General features: G+C 45.7%; 1 protein-coding gene across 1 annotated transcript in view; it reads right to left on the reverse strand.

The window, feature by feature from the left end:
- AKAP12 (A-kinase anchoring protein 12) overlaps positions 1-15,534 on the reverse strand; it is a 184,896-nt gene extending 169,362 nt beyond the window's left edge. Inside the window, exon 1 of the mRNA XM_044288860.1 lies at positions 15,113-15,534. Coding sequence (XP_044144795.1) covers positions 15,113-15,244 — 132 coding nt within the window. The 5' untranslated portion in view covers positions 15,245-15,534. The remainder of the gene's footprint in view (positions 1-15,112) is intronic.
- Between the last annotated feature and the right edge of the window lie 516 nt (positions 15,535-16,050).

The raw sequence follows: 16,050 nt of genomic DNA on the forward strand, positions 1-16,050 counted from the left end.
TATATGGTGGGGCCCAATGCCGTTCTAAGGATGGTAAGGCCTGAGCAGGTACAGGCATTAGTCAATTGGGTGGCCGACAGTGGATCCAGCACGTTCACATTATCTCCCACCCAGTCTTCTGCAGAAAGCGCACAGATGGCGCCTGAAAACCAACCCCATCAGTCTGTCACATCACCCCCATGCATACCAGGGAAACTGTCTCAGCCTCAAGTTATGCAGCAGTCTCTTATGCTGTTTGAAGACTCCGCTGGCAGGGTTTCCCAAGGGCATCCACCTAGCCCTTCCCCAGCGGTGAAAGACATAGAATGCACTGACGCACAACCACTTATGTTTCCTGATGATGAGGACATGGGAATACCACCTCAGCATGTCTCTGATGATGACGAAACACAGGTGCCAACTGCTGCGTCTTTCTGCAGTGTGCAGACTGAACAGGAGGTCAGGGATCAAGACTGGGTGGAAGACGATGCAGGGGACGATGAGGTCCTAGACCCCACATGGAATGAAGGTCGTGCCACTGACTTTCACAGTTCGGAGGAAGAGGCAGTGGTGAGACCGAGCCAACAGCGTAGCAAAAGAGGGAGCAGTGGGCAAAAGCAGAACACCCGCCGCCAAGAGACTCCGCCTGCTACTGACCGCCGCCATCTGGGACCGAGCACCCCAAAGGCAGCTTCAAGGAGTTCCCTGGCATGGCACTTCTTCAAACAATGTGCTGACGACAAGACCCGAGTGGTTTGCACGCTGTGCCATCAGAGCCTGAAGCGAGGCATTAACGTTCTGAACCTGAGCACAACCTGCATGACCAGGCACCTGCATGCAAAGCATGAACTGCAGTGGAGTAAACACCTTAAAACCAAGGAAGTCACTCAGGCTCCCCCTGCTACCTCTTCTGCTGCTGCCGCCTCGGCCTATTCTGCTGCTGCCGCCTCGGCCTCTTCCTCCGCCTCTGGAGGAACGTTGGCACCTGCCGCCCAGCAAACAGGGGATGTACCACCAACACCACCACCACCACCTCCGTCACCAAGCGTCTCAACCATGTCACACGCCAGCGTTCAGCTCTCCATCTCACAAACATTTGATAGAAAGCGTAAATTCCCACCTAGCCACCCTCGATCCCTGGCCCTGAATGCCAGCATTTCTAAACTACTGGCCTATGAAATGCTGTCATTTAGGCTGGTGGACACAGACAGCTTCAAACAGCTCATGTCGCTTGCTGTCCCACAGTATGTTGTTCCCAGCCGGCACTACTTCTCCAAGAGAGCCGTGCCTTCCCTGCACAACCAAGTATCCGATAAAATCAAGTGTGCACTGCGCAACGCCATCTGTAGCAAGGTCCACCTAACCACAGATACGTGGACCAGTAAGCACGGCCAGGGACGCTATATCTCCCTAACTGCACACTGGGTAAATGTAGTGGCAGCTGGGCCCCAGGCGGAGAGCTGTTTGGCGCACGTCCTTCCGCCGCCAAGGATCGCAGGGCAACATTCTTTGCCTCCTGTTGCCACCTCCTCCTTCTCGGCTTCCTCCTCCTCTTCTTCCACCTGCTCATCCAGTCAGCCACACACCTTCACCACCAACTTCAGCACAGCCCGGGGTAAACGTCAGCAGGCCATTCTGAAACTCATATGTTTGGGGGACAGGCCCCACACCGCACAGGAGTTGTGGCGGGGTATAGAACAACAGACCGACGAGTGGTTGCTGCCGGTGAGCCTCAAGCCCGGCCTGGTGGTGTGTGATAATGGGCGAAATCTCGTTGCAGCTCTGGGACTAGCCAATTTGACGCACATCCCTTGCTTGGCGCATGTGCTGAATTTGGTGGTGCAGAAGTTCATTCACAACTACCCCGACATGTCAGAGCTGCTGCATAAAGTGCGGGCCGTCTGTTCGCGCTTCCGGCGTTCACATCCTGCTGCTGCTCGCCTGTCTGCGCTACAGCGTAACTTCGGCCTTCCCGCTCACCGCCTCATATGCGACGTGCCCACCAGGTGGAACTCCACCTTGCACATGCTGGACAGACTGTGCGAGCAGCAGCAGGCCATAGTGGAGTTTCAGCTGCAGCACGCACGGGTCAGTCGCACTACAGAACAGCACCACTTCACCACCAATGACTGGGCCTCCATGCGAGACCTGTGTGCCCTGTTGCGCTGTTTCGAGTACTCCACCAACATGGCCAGTGGCGATGACACCGTTATCAGCGTTACAATACCACTTCTATGTCTCCTTGAGAAAACACTTAGGGCGATGATGGAAGAGGAGGTGGCCCAGGAGGAGGAGGAGGAGGAGGAGGAAGAGGGGTCATTTTTAGCACTTTCAGGCCAGTCTCTTCGAAGTGACTCAGAGGGAGGTTTTTGGCAACAGCAGAGGCCAGGTACAAATGTGGCCAGCCAGGGCCCACTACTGGAGGACGAGGAGGACGAGGATGAGGAGGAGGTGGAGGAGGATGAGGATGAAGCATGGTCACAGCGGGGTGGCACCCAACGCAGCTCGGGTCCATCACTGGTGCGTGGCTGGGGGGAAAGGCAGGACGATGACGATACGCCTCCCACAGAGGACAGCTTGTCCTTATCCCTGGGCAGCCTGGCACACATGAGCGACTACATGCTGCAGTGCCTGCGCAACGACAGCAGAGTTGCCCACATTTTAACCTGTGCGGACTACTGGGTTGCCACCCTGCTGGATCCACGCTACAAAGACAATGTGCCCACCTTACTTCCTGCACTGGAGCGTGATAGGAAGATGCGCGAGTACAAGCGCACGTTGGTAGACACGCTACTGAGAGCATTCCCAAATGTCACAGGGGAACAAGTGGAAGCCCAAGGCCAAGGCAGAGGAGGAGCAAGAGGTCGCCAAGGCAGCTGTGTCACGGCCAGCTCCTCTGAGGGCAGGGTTAGCATGGCAGAGATGTGGAAAACTTTTGTCAACACGCCACAGCTAACTGCACCACCACCTGATACGCAACGTGTTAGCAGGAGGCAACATTTCACTAACATGGTGGAACAGTACGTGTGCACACCCCTCCACGTACTGACTGATGGTTCGGCCCCATTCAACTTCTGGGTCTCTAAATTGTCCACGTGGCCAGAGCTAGCCTTTTATGCCTTGGAGGTGCTGGCCTGCCCGGCAGCCAGCGTTTTGTCTGAACGTGTATTCAGCACGGCAGGGGGCGTCATTACAGACAAACGCAGCCGCCTGTCTACAGCCAATGTGGACAAGCTGACGTTCATAAAAATGAACCAGGCATGGATCCCACAGGACCTGTCCGTCCCTTGTCCAGATTAGACATTAACTACCTCCCCATAACCATATATTATTGGACTCCAGGGCACTTCCTCATTCAATCCTATTTTTATTTTCATTTTACCATTATATTGCGAGGCTACCCAAAGTTGAATGAACCTCTCCTCTGCCTGTGTGCTAGGCCTAAATATATGCCAATGGACTGTTGCAGTGGTGGGTGACGTGAAGCCTCATTCTCTGCTATGACATGCAGACTGATTCTCTGCTGACATGAAGCCAGATCCTCTGTTACGGGAGCTCTCTCCTCTGCCTGGGTGCTGGGCCTAAATTTATGACAATTGACTGTTGCAGTGGTGGGTGACGTGAAGCCTGATTCTCTGCTATGATATGAAGACTGATTCTCTGCTGACATGAAGCCAGATTGTCTGTTACGGGACCTTTCTCCTCTGCCTGGGTTCTGGGCCTAAATTTATGAAAATTGACTGTTGCAGTGGTGGGTGACGTGAAGCCTGATTCTCTGCTATGATATGAAGACTGATTCTCTGCTGACATGAAGCCAGATTGTCTGTTACGGGACCTCTCTCCTCTGCCTGGGTGCTGGGCCTAAATTTATGAAAATTGACTCTTACAGTGGTGGGTGACGTGAAGCCTGATTCTCTGCTATGATATGAAGACTGATTCTCTGCTGACATGAAGCCAGATTCTCTGTTACGGGACCTCTCTCCTCTGCCTGGGTGCTGGGCCTAAATTTATGACAATGGACTGTTGCAGTGGTGGCTGACGTGAAGCCTGATTCTCTGCTATGACATGCAGACTGATTCTCTGCTGTCATGAAGCCAGATTGTCTGTTACGGGACCTCTCTGCTCTGCCTGTGTGCTAGGCCTAAATATATGCCAATGGACTGTTGCAGTGGTGGCTGACGTGAAGCCTCATTCTCTGCTATGACATGCAGACTGATTCTCTGCTGTCATGAAGCCAGATTGTCTGTTACGGGACCTCTCTGCTCTGCCTGTGTGCTAGGCCTAAATATATGCCAATGGACTGTTGCAGTGGTGGGTGACGTGAAGCCTCATTCTCTGCTATGACATGCAGACTGATTCTCTGCTGACATGAAGCCAGATTGTCTGTTACGGGACCTCTCTGCTCTGCCTGTGTGCTAGGCCTAAATATATGCCAATGGACTGTTGCAGTGGTGGGTGACGTGAAGCCTCATTCTCTGCTATGACATGCAGACTGATTCTCTGCTGACATGAAGCCAGATCCTCTGTTACGGGACCTCTCTGCTCTGCCTGTGTGCTAGGCCTAAATATATGCCAATGGACTGTTGCAGTGGTGGGTGACGTGAAGCCTCATTCTCTGCTATGACATGCAGACTGATTCTCTGCTGACATGAAGCCAGATTGTCTGTTACGGGACCTCTCTGCTCTGCCTGTGTGCTAGGCCTAAATATATGCCAATGGACTGTTGCAGTGGTGGGTGACGTGAAGCCTCATTCTCTGCTATGACATGCAGACTGATTCTCTGCTGACATGAAGCCAGATTGTCTGTTACGGGACCTCTCTGCTCTGCCTGTGTGCTAGGCCTAAATATATGCCAATGGACTGTTGCAGTGGTGGGTGACGTGAAGCCTCATTCTCTGCTATGACATGCAGACTGATTCTCTGCTGACATGAAGCCAGATCCTCTGTTACGGGAGCTCTCTCCTCTGCCTGGGTGCTGGGCCTAAATTTATGACAATTGACTGTTGCAGTGGTGGGTGACGTGAAGCCTGATTCTCTGCTATGATATGAAGACTGATTCTCTGCTGACATGAAGCCAGATTGTCTGTTACGGGACCTTTCTCCTCTGCCTGGGTTCTGGGCCTAAATTTATGAAAATTGACTCTTACAGTGGTGGGTGACGTGAAGCCTGATTCTCTGCTATGATATGAAGACTGATTCTCTGCTGACATGAAGCCAGATTCTCTGTTACGGGACCTCTCTCCTCTGCCTGGGTGCTGGGTAGTGTTGAGCGCGAATATTCGAAAAGCAAATTTTTTTCGCGAATATCGCAACTTCGCGATTTCGCGAATATTTCGAATATAGTGCTATATATTCGTAAAAACGAATATTCGTTTTTTGTTTCCCCCCCCCCCCCCACAAAATTACAGTACACATATAATTGATTGTTTCCCAAAGGTCCAACAGCTCAGATCTTACTCACATTGCCTAGAAAGTGATTGAGGCGCGAATCTTCGTAAGGCGATTTTATTAGCGCACATGCGAATATCGGCACGTCCCAGAACAGAGGCAAAGGGCTTTGCATTCATACATTAGTGAATTGAGTTGCGAATCTTCGTAAGGCGATTTTATTAGCGCACATGCGAATATCTACACTTGTCCCAGAACAGAGGCAAAGGGCTTTGCATTCATACATTAGTGATTGAATTGAGCTGCGAATCTTCGTAAGGCGATTTTATTAACGCAAATGCAAATATCTACACTTGTCCCCAGAACAGAGAGGCAAAGGCCTGTGCATTCATATAGTATAGCACCATATTCGCGAATACGTAGAACTTCGTAAAATTCGATTTACGAATATTCGTATTTTTTATTTTACTTTCCACCTTACAGATTACATTGATCTGTACTCTGTCAACTACTGTCATCACCCCCCACTGTATCTCGATTGATTCCCAAAAGTCTCACATTCCCTAGAAAGTGATTGAGGTGCGAATCTTCGTAAGGCGATTTTATTAGCGCACATGCGAATATCTACACTTGTCCCAGAACAGAGGCAAAGGGCATTGCATTCATACATTAGTGATTGAATTGAGTTGCGAATCTTCGTAAGGCGATTTCATTAGCGCACATGTGAATTTTGCATAGCATATGTATTATGCGATAATTCGAATTATCGCATATGCGAAATAATAACGAATTTGAATAATCGCGAATATTTTACGAATATTCTTTCGAATATTCACAAAATTTCGCGAATTCGAATATGGGACATGCCGCTCAACACTAGTGCTGGGCCTAAATTTATGACAATGGACTGTTGCAGTGGTGGGTGACGTGAAGCCTGATTCTCTGCTATGACATGCAGACTGATTCTCTGCTGACATGAAGCCAGATTGTCTGTTACGGGACCTCTCTCCTCTGCCTGGGTGCTGGGCCTAAATATATGCCAATGGACTGTTGCAGTGGTGGCTGACGTGAAGCCTCATTCTCTGCTATGACATGCAGACTAATTCTCTGCTGACATGAAGACAGATTCTCTGTTACGGGACCTCTCTCCTCTGCCTGGGTGCCGGGGCCTAAATATCTGAGAATGGACTGTTCCAGTGGTGGCTGACGTGAAGCCTCATTCTCTGCTATGACATGCAGACTAATTCTCTGCTGACATGAAGACAGATTCTCTGTTACGGGACCTCCCTCCTCTGCCTGGGTGCTGGGCCTAAATATATGCCAATGGACTGTTGCAGTGGTGGCTGACGTGAAGCCTCATTCTCTGCTATGACATGCAGACTAATTCTCTGCTGACATGAAGACAGATTCTCTGTTACGGGACCTCCCTCCTCTGCCTGGGTGCTGGGCCTAAATATATGCCAATGGACTGTTGCAGTGGTGGCTGACGTGAAGCCTCATTCTCTGCTATGACATGCAGACTGATTCTCTGCTGACATGAAGCCAGATTCTCTGTTACGGGACCTCTCTGCTCTGCCTGTGTGTGTGCTGGGCCTAAATATATGCCAATGGACTGTTGCAGTGGTGGCTGACGTGAAGCCTCATTCTCTGCTATGACATGCAGACTGATTCTCTGCTGACATGAAGCCAGATTCTCTGTTACGGGACCTCTCTCCTCTGCCTGTGTGTGTGCTGGGCCTAAATATATGCCAATGGACTGTTGCAGTGGTGGCTGACGTGAAGCCTCATTCTCTGCTATGACATGCAGACTAATTCTCTGCTGACATGAAGACAGATTCTCTGTTACGGGACCTCCCTCCTCTGCCTGGGTGCTGGGCCTAAATATATGCCAATGGACTGTTGCAGTGGTGGCTGACGTGAAGCCTCATTCTCTGCTATGACATGCAGACTGATTCTCTGCTGACATGAAGCCAGATTCTCTGTTACGGGACCTCTCTCCTCTGCCTGTGTGTGTGCTGGGCCTAAATATATGCCAATGGACTGTTGCAGTGGTGGCTGACGTGAAGCCTCATTCTCTGCTATGACATGCAGACTGATTCTCTGCTGACATGAAGCCAGATTCTCTGTTACGGGACCTCTCTCCTCTGCCTGTGTGTGTGCTGGGCCTAAATATATGCCAATGGACTGTTGCAGTGGTGGCTGACGTGAAGCCTCATTCTCTGCTATGACATGCAGACTAATTCTCTGCTGACATGAAGACAGATTCTCTGTTACGGGACCTCCCTCCTCTGCCTGGGTGCTGGGCCTAAATATATGCCAATGGACTGTTGCAGTGGTGGCTGACGTGAAGCCTCATTCTCTGCTATGACATGCAGACTAATTCTCTGCTGACATGAAGACAGATTCTCTGTTACGGGACCTCTCTCCTCTGCCTGGGTGCCGGGGCCTAAATATCTGAGAATGGACTGTTCCAGTGGTGGGTGACGGGAAGCCAGATTCTCTGCTATGGAACCTCTCTCCAATTGATTTTGGTTAATTTTTATTTATTTAATTTTTATTTTAATTCATTTCCCTATCCACATTTGTTTGCAGGGGATTTACCTACATGTTGCTGCCTTTTGCAGCCCTCTAGCTCTTTCCTGGGCTGTTTTACAGCCTTTTTAGTGCCGAAAAGTTCGGGTCCCCATTGACTTCAATGGGGTTCGGGTTCGGGACGAAGTTCGGATCGGGTTCGGATCCCGAACCCGAACATTTCCGGGATGTTCGGCCGAACTTCTCGAACCCGAACATCCAGGTGTTCGCTCAACTCTACAATTGACCTAATTAGTGTTAATTGGACTTCCAGCTCTTCGTTATGCTCAAATTTACTTTTTCCAGCCTCTTATTGCTACTTGTCCCAACTTTTTTGGGATTTGTTGACACCGTGAAAATTTGAATCAACTTATTTTTCCTTTAAAATGATACATTTACTCGGATTAAACGTTTGATCTGTCATCTACGTTCTATTACAAATAAAATATTGACATTTGCCATCTCCACATCATTGCATTCAGTTTTTATTCACAATTTGTTTAGTGTCCCAACTTTTTGGGAATCCGGTTTGTAGATGAAACAATATTATGACCTCACAATCAGGTTTGTGCATGCAGTTTTGGAAGCCAAAACCAGGAATGAATTCAAAAATAAGAAATCGGATCTGTCCTGTATACTTTCTGCATGCAGAAACCTGACTGTGTGGCTCTACCGTAAGCCTTGATACATTAGCAGCAACATTCAATGAAATCAATAGATTCATATATTCAATGCAAAGACTCCATCCTTTCAATTAAATGAATGTACATTCCATGTAAACCATAAAAGTATGTAAAGAGCTTGGATATGACTCTCCACCAAGGAGGAAACTCACTTGCCCTCATCATAGGATTTGAAGTGTCCCCTCTTTCCCTCTCCAACCCCACCTCCGCCTGTCTTCTTTATCTGTTATGGTATGTTCCATATCAAGGTTTTATTATATATATTCTCTGTTATTGGATGCTAGATATACAGTATTGCACCTTAGTAGAAATTGTGCTCTATATGTGGATACAGGTCCAATGTTATGTTCTATTTCCAAGCACAGAAGTTATGGCTATTTGTACCTCAGTAACTCATTTCTCATGGATTGTGTATTTTTGGTTATAATCTTCATTTTGGGTATGTTTACATGGCTAAAATCCATAGCAGAAAAATCAGTAGCTGAAAACAGGTCCTTTTTGGTGGCAGATTTGTAATTCGGTGGTGGTTTTAGAAGTGTTTTTGGTTGAGGTTTTCCTGCTTCCCCATTGACTTCTATGAAATCCACAATCAAATCTGCTTACAAGAAATACCGTCACTTCTCAAGTGTTTTTCAAATCAGCTACTGAAAAAACCTCAAGATGGAGTATTTAACATTAAAGTCAAAGGGGAAACTTTTGGTGTTTTGAATGTGGAGTTAGCAGAGGAATATACTGGTTTTCCGCTGCTCAATCAGTGGCAGATTGTAGCCGTGTGAACATACCCTTACATTCATGTATTTTGGGGGTCATTTATTAAACAGAAATATGCCTAAATTAGGTGATTGCGGCGCAAAGGTCCTTTGCATCGCAATTTGCGACTTCTCCCTGCTCACATCAGGTCTAAAAAAGTGGGGGCAAGGGAACGGGCCAGGAGACCCGTCTCATTTATAATTTTCTACGCCTGGTTTAGGCGTAGAAAATGGTCTGAATGTAAGACAGCTCGGAAGTTGTTGAAGGCATATTAGCTGAAACGCGTCCTTGTATACACAATGTACTGTGTGGAATATAATTAAAACACAAACTTTGAAGCAAGCACGATTGCCAGGATTCTTCTTCTTTACTTTATTTTGGGGATCCCGCTGGCCGAATTACTATTTAGAAGTGTCGGTGGATCCACCAAAGTTATGAGCAGGCCTGGGGTTGTTTATAACTCCAGCAGATCCACCGCCAGTGCAAGGCTATATTAAGACCGGCATTTAAATCGGCACTCTTATAAATGCGCCCTTTTATGTATACTTTTCTCTCTGTAATAGTAAAAATGTATTTAATAAAGATATAGTTTAAAAAAATATGTAAAGACTTAATGAAATGACCAAAATCACGGCTCATCATGTGACTGCATCTCTTTCTTAGAGCGGTTGGCCCATCTCACACACTGGTGGCATATTTCTAGAACCACCTCTGGGACCCCCTAACTATCTCTAGAACAGGGTCTGTGGGAGTTCCAGAAATAGCCAAGTGCGATCACTCAGTTTTTTATGGAACTTCCATAGAAGTGAATGGAGAGCACACTGCACATGTGCGGTGCGCTCTCCTTTATTTTGGGGGTCCTGTTCCAGATATAGGTGCAGGTCATAGAAGTGGGACACACACCTATCTGACATAGGTGGCATATCCTAGCGATATGCCACCAATGTGTGAGATGAGCCAACCCCTTTAAAAAGACAATTCCATCAAATACTTTGTCACAAATTAATAACATTTATTCAAATAGTCTATGTACAGTAGCGCAGCCTAGTATCGGTAAAAGGCAAATACCCGATGCAACCCTATAATGCATACTAGTCAGCACTTCCATAATGGAAGCACTCACTAGCATTCGCTTTATAAGACGCACAGCCATTTTCCCCCTACTTGGGGGGGGGGGGGGTATCTTATAAAGCGAAAAATACGGTAATTTTTTTTATTTAAAAAAATAAAGCAGATCGTTTTCTGTACATCATTTTTTAAGTCAGTCCATGTATTCTGTTTCCTGTCCTTGCTCTTTAACTTCCCTTTTGTTTGGACTTTTAGCATGGAAACCAGTCTTGCTAAACTCAGGCAGAGCATCAGTGCAAGCAGAGAAGGAAGGGGATAAGTGGTTCATTTAGAGCATCACACATTACACTATCAATGCAATGCTCTTCCATGGACATATTAATCTAGGTGATCAGGAGAATGACAGAGCCGTTTTACTAGCATCCCAATTCTACACCTATTATTATCATGAGGATTATCTTTCAGATTACACCTTTCCTGCACAGCAGCAGCAAACTGATATTGGACTACTTATCTATAAAGGAGTCTTATCATTCTGTGCTGGCTTCTACAGAAGGGCAATGTTTTGTATTTCATTTTCAATGCTACAGTATTGCTGAAACGAAAAAGAAAATCTAAATTCTAATGAATAGTGAGTTTAAAAACATACCCTTTTCTGATTGGAATGTCCCTTTAAATCTATCTCCAAACTACTGTATTCATCCTATTCAGAAGGCAGACAGCTGTAAAGCAATGCAAAAACTACTTGTTTGTTTTACAGACTCCAGGTGCAAAGGCGGTAGGAAAACTTCTGAAACATTGCTAATCCCTCTATGAAAACCTCCCGCCATCGATCATGTCCTTTTTAAGATATAAATTAATTGTACAGGCAAAACAGAAAGGATAAGATTTCAGGTAGTTATAAACCTAAGTATCTAGGTAAATACTGGAATGGGACATCAAATGACACTGCTCTCTGTTCAGATAGATCAGTATTATGGGAACTCACTAAACTGTCTGAATATCTACTGTTCTCCAATTATTATTTAAAGGGTTTGTACCACTAATATAAATGTATCCTGCCCAACACATATTGACGTTATATCTCCTCTAAATACCATTTATCCAAATTTTCTAAAGTAATTAATCTACCACTGTACCCTATGGCAAATCAGTTTTGATTTTCAGTTGCTGCAGTGAAGCCTTGTCATGCAGGACATAGGAAGCGTCATTGGTAAGAACAAGGGGCGTGGTTGGTGTCACATGATCTGCTGATGTCAGGGTCGCGAAAATGCAGATAGCACACAGATAAAAAATACAATCATGTCTGAGAGACCTATTGGAGTAAAAAAGTAACAAAGTTTGGCATATATTATATGTGCACGCAATTTTGAGACTTTTTGTGGGTTTCAAGCCTGAATCGCCATTTTTCCAAAAAGTCAGAGGGCAGAGGTGACTATAGCTGGCCCAGGATCCACTATAGACCAGCAGTACACTGCAAACAACAAAGGAGAGGGTTAAACATTGATTTTTACTTTGATATGTATATTGCTTGTATATACACAAGGTAATATATAAATATATATATATATATATATATATATAATAGAGAGAGAGAGAGAGGAAGAAAATTCTAGAGAGAGTTCAAGAAGAGATCAATCAGCATTTCGAAGACAGCAAATAGAACAGATATAAGCCAGGGCAAGGCCAGAAAGACCAGAAAATCTACAGAAGCAGCATGTGTTCAGGAGTTTGCCTCCAATGCCTGAATGCGCATTTTCACTCGCGTGAAAAGAACCCACATCGCACTGTCCTGATCTGCTTGCATTTGAATTTATCAGTAAAGGTTTTTTTCTGCTGAATAATTGCCTCCCCATTGCTTCCTGCACTTCTACCCTGCAAGGTGTTGGCATCACAAACCAGGACCCTGCCTTGCACTTCAAAACCTTCAACATCAAGGGCACCTCAGCCATCATCAAGCAGGAGAAACCCAGAACCGGAGTGAGTGCCAAATGCAAGAAAGGTACACCCTTCCACATCACTGCACGAGCCCAGGAAGTCTCAGTACCATGAGTACTAGTACTCCCATCCGACCACCAACTCACGCATGCCCTTCCAGCACTCTACATACATCTCTCTTTATGTGCTCATTACTCATATGGTTGAAGCTACCAGACCCATCTGCTGGACTCATTTCACATAATTGATAAGTTATTTTATAGCATAATTCTGAAATGACCGGTTGTGACCAGCACATCTTTAGAAAGCTAAACCCCAGCTGCATAAGAACAGGGTGGTAATGTAGAGGCCCCAAACCTTTAAAGGGTTCTCTGATGATAAACTGATCACAGGTTATGCACCAGCAATCATCAAATCTAAGGTGGAACCTCATAGCAAGTGTTCAGTTCCTCTATGGCACCACCACTGGGGAAATAATGCATCACACATGATTGGGCAGATTTACTGCCACAAATTGAGTCAAACCACTATACAGTTTTTGTACCTGAACCTGACGAGATAGTTTTCAAAAGTGTTTAGAAAAGGGGGCATAAGGGGGCTAGGAAGACTTGAGAAATGCATTATTGATATGTGCCACAATTTGGCACATAATACTTATATAAAGTTAAGAGGTGGCGTCAGGGAGAGAATAGTGACCATTACGTCAATGAAGATGCACCAAAACCATCACACAGCATGCGCCAATATGACAAATTTTGTGTACAATCTGTCTGCCTAGGCGAGGTTTAAACAGTTGAAATCAAGCATAGTATAATAATACCAATAGTAATGAATAAATGGCATGGCTCAGGAATATATTTGGTTAGGTTTCCACTGTGCACTTTTATTAGTCAGGGTGTAGCAGAATAATTGATTGTGGTTAATGGAGTTATGGAAATCATTCTGGAGCCTATACGGCATCTCCACCACTCCTCAATCATCCATTAACCCCGGCTCACAGGCACACATTACTATGCTGGTAGTTTCAGAATGCTAACTCAGCATCCATCAGTTACTTCACGCGTTCCCACTCATTTTACATGCAATTCCTTGAGGAGCAGAAGATGCAACTTTGTAAAATTCTCCTCTGGATTCCAATTAGCCTCAATCCTTGTAATAGGAAATGGGAAAATCACTTTCAAGCCATTAAAATATGTGCACAGTAGGGCCAGCTATGAGAAGGGTGTGGGAAATGGAGGAGGAGATGATAACGTGGCCCAGAAATAGAGCAGAGCTAGGCATCACTGCAGTGTAGAGGAGGGCAAAGCGTGAGAAAGCAGTTTTCCATCCTTAGCACGAATCTGATCTCAGTGCGGACTGCAGCAGAGGAATCTACTGGGTACCAGTTCTCTCACAGAATGACAAAAGGCGTTGAGAAGTTACTGTTCATGCATTGTTCTTTAACTATTTCACAGACGGTGTAGGTTTGGAAAGCAATGTATAAATAGAGAGGGTAGAGTCAATTTTCAGATTCAAGATTTTCAGAGAATCAGACTAAGGCCTCATGCACACAACTGTATTTTTGGTCCTCATCTGATCTAAATTTTTTACAGATCGGATGAGGATCCATTCATTTCAGTTGGGCCCCCAAAAATCCATATGTCCGTTCCGACATCCCGCAAAAAAGATAAAACATGTCCTATTCTTGTCTATATTGCTGACAAGGATAGGCATTTTTAACATAGGGAGGGATGTGCGGAACAGAAAAATGTGGAATGCACATGGCCAGCATTCTTGTTTTGCGGACCACAAAAGGAATACGGTCGTATGGATGGGATAGATTCTCAGCTATAACGTGTGAGCAGTATGAGATGATCAGACATCCACGTGCTTTAACCTTGAGGGTGTGGATATCCAGCCCATAAGTGACTGTGTGGAGGTAGACAATGGCAAGCCAAAGCTGCATGCAGGGTAGCAGGACACTGCCCACAGGAGTAAAATCTACTTTCTAAGGGATTCAGCTTTCTCTGCAGGGCTTCTTCTCAGGAAGTCGTCTCTATAATAGAAGTCAATGCTGACTTACACATGGCTGTGGATTAGGTTAATGTGATTACCAGTTTTATGACTGCAGATCTCAACATTGCGCAGTCGGTACAGTAAGTCCCCCCAGCCAGCAGCACCCCTCTCTATTAACTGTACAGAGTTTTGCCTTGATACAATGTCAGGAATGTACACAATGTAAATAACCCTGATTTCATGTTCTTCTGTTATGTTCCAGGATAGTTCCCAGCCTCCTGCCCCCACAGCCCTGTCTGTTCTGAACCTGGGACTTATTGTGGGTATACGCTATAGAGAAAATGAAAATCACTGCAAGCAAGTCCTCTTCATCTATCTGATAAGGAAAGTATTTGCACGGTGTGCCCGTGACTCTGTGTAGGAGCATTCCTTTGCCCCTCTGTTTCGTCAATTGCTCTGTGATTAGAATGATCCTCAACCAGTACCTGGTCTGGTAAGCAATAGCCAGTACTTTTACCTTCAGAACATGTCCTCTTCTGTAGTTAACCTGCTATGGGATAAAGCAATGATGCACAGATTATATTCTAGGTGGTAAGTGCTCATGGATAAATTGTCACTTGTGGTACCTACTTGAATGTCTACCATGTGAACTTGCTTTGTGTGAGTTGACTGCAGAAGATATGATACAATGGATCATTCCTTAGAATACCTTATGAAATAGGATGCAGCCTGTATCTTACCTTGGCATCACCTGCTATGTTGACCTCCACCTCTTGACCATCTTGCTCCTGTAGTCCTAGGTCAACGCATTGCTCAGCTTGTTCTTCGTTGGTCTTGTCCTCGATCTGTCCTGTAGAAGTCCCAGCTCCCATGCTGTGATCCTTTCTCTTTTTCCAAGCACTGTCACCTGTGTTCCTCTTTAAGATAACAGAAGAACTCCTCTGAGAGTGAACCTACTTGACAGAGGCTTTTTGATTACTAGAGGGGTCGAATTTCTGATGTGCAGTGTCCAACTATAGAAGAGGTTTGTGTCTGCTTTCACCGACTCCTATGGATCTGTCCGCAGGTTGCTATTGTAAAGTATCTCATCCAGTACCACATCCAGGAAAGCTTTCCTCTCAAGTTGTAAAATGTAAATGCTCTCTAACCAGAGCAGCCTCTAGCCAACTATCTTCAGTGTGTGTTTTTTTTTTCTTTTAGATGACAGCCTCTCCTTCTATTGCTCTCTTAAGTCTTCCCCTCCCTCTTTCTTTCTCCATCACATGAGTCTAGGATCAGACACGCCTTGCAGTATCAAAACAGTCACATTAAAAGCAATGAGGACAGGAGCAGAGGGAGGATTACTGGCATTGTCCCAGACAGAACGTGTTCATATACAGGAGCAGGACCTGAAAGGAAGCATAATGGATAGAGCCAAGGAAAACTGCTTATGCTTCTATGTGATCCCTTCACATAAAATCTACAATGATCACCATTACTATATTATCAGATCATGTCAGCAGGTCATCTATTAACCCTTTCCATTCTTTGAAGAAAACATACCATATACAGACGTGGACAAAATTGTTGGTACCCTTTGGTCAATGAAAGAAAAAGTCACAATGGTCACAGAAATAACTTTAATCTGACAAAAGTAATAATAAATTAAAATTCTATAAATGTTAACCAATGAAAGTCA

The sequence above is a fragment of the Bufo gargarizans genome, chromosome 4 (genome assembly GCF_014858855.1).
Source record: "Bufo gargarizans isolate SCDJY-AF-19 chromosome 4, ASM1485885v1, whole genome shotgun sequence".
Taxonomy (NCBI): Eukaryota; Metazoa; Chordata; class Amphibia; order Anura; family Bufonidae; genus Bufo; species Bufo gargarizans.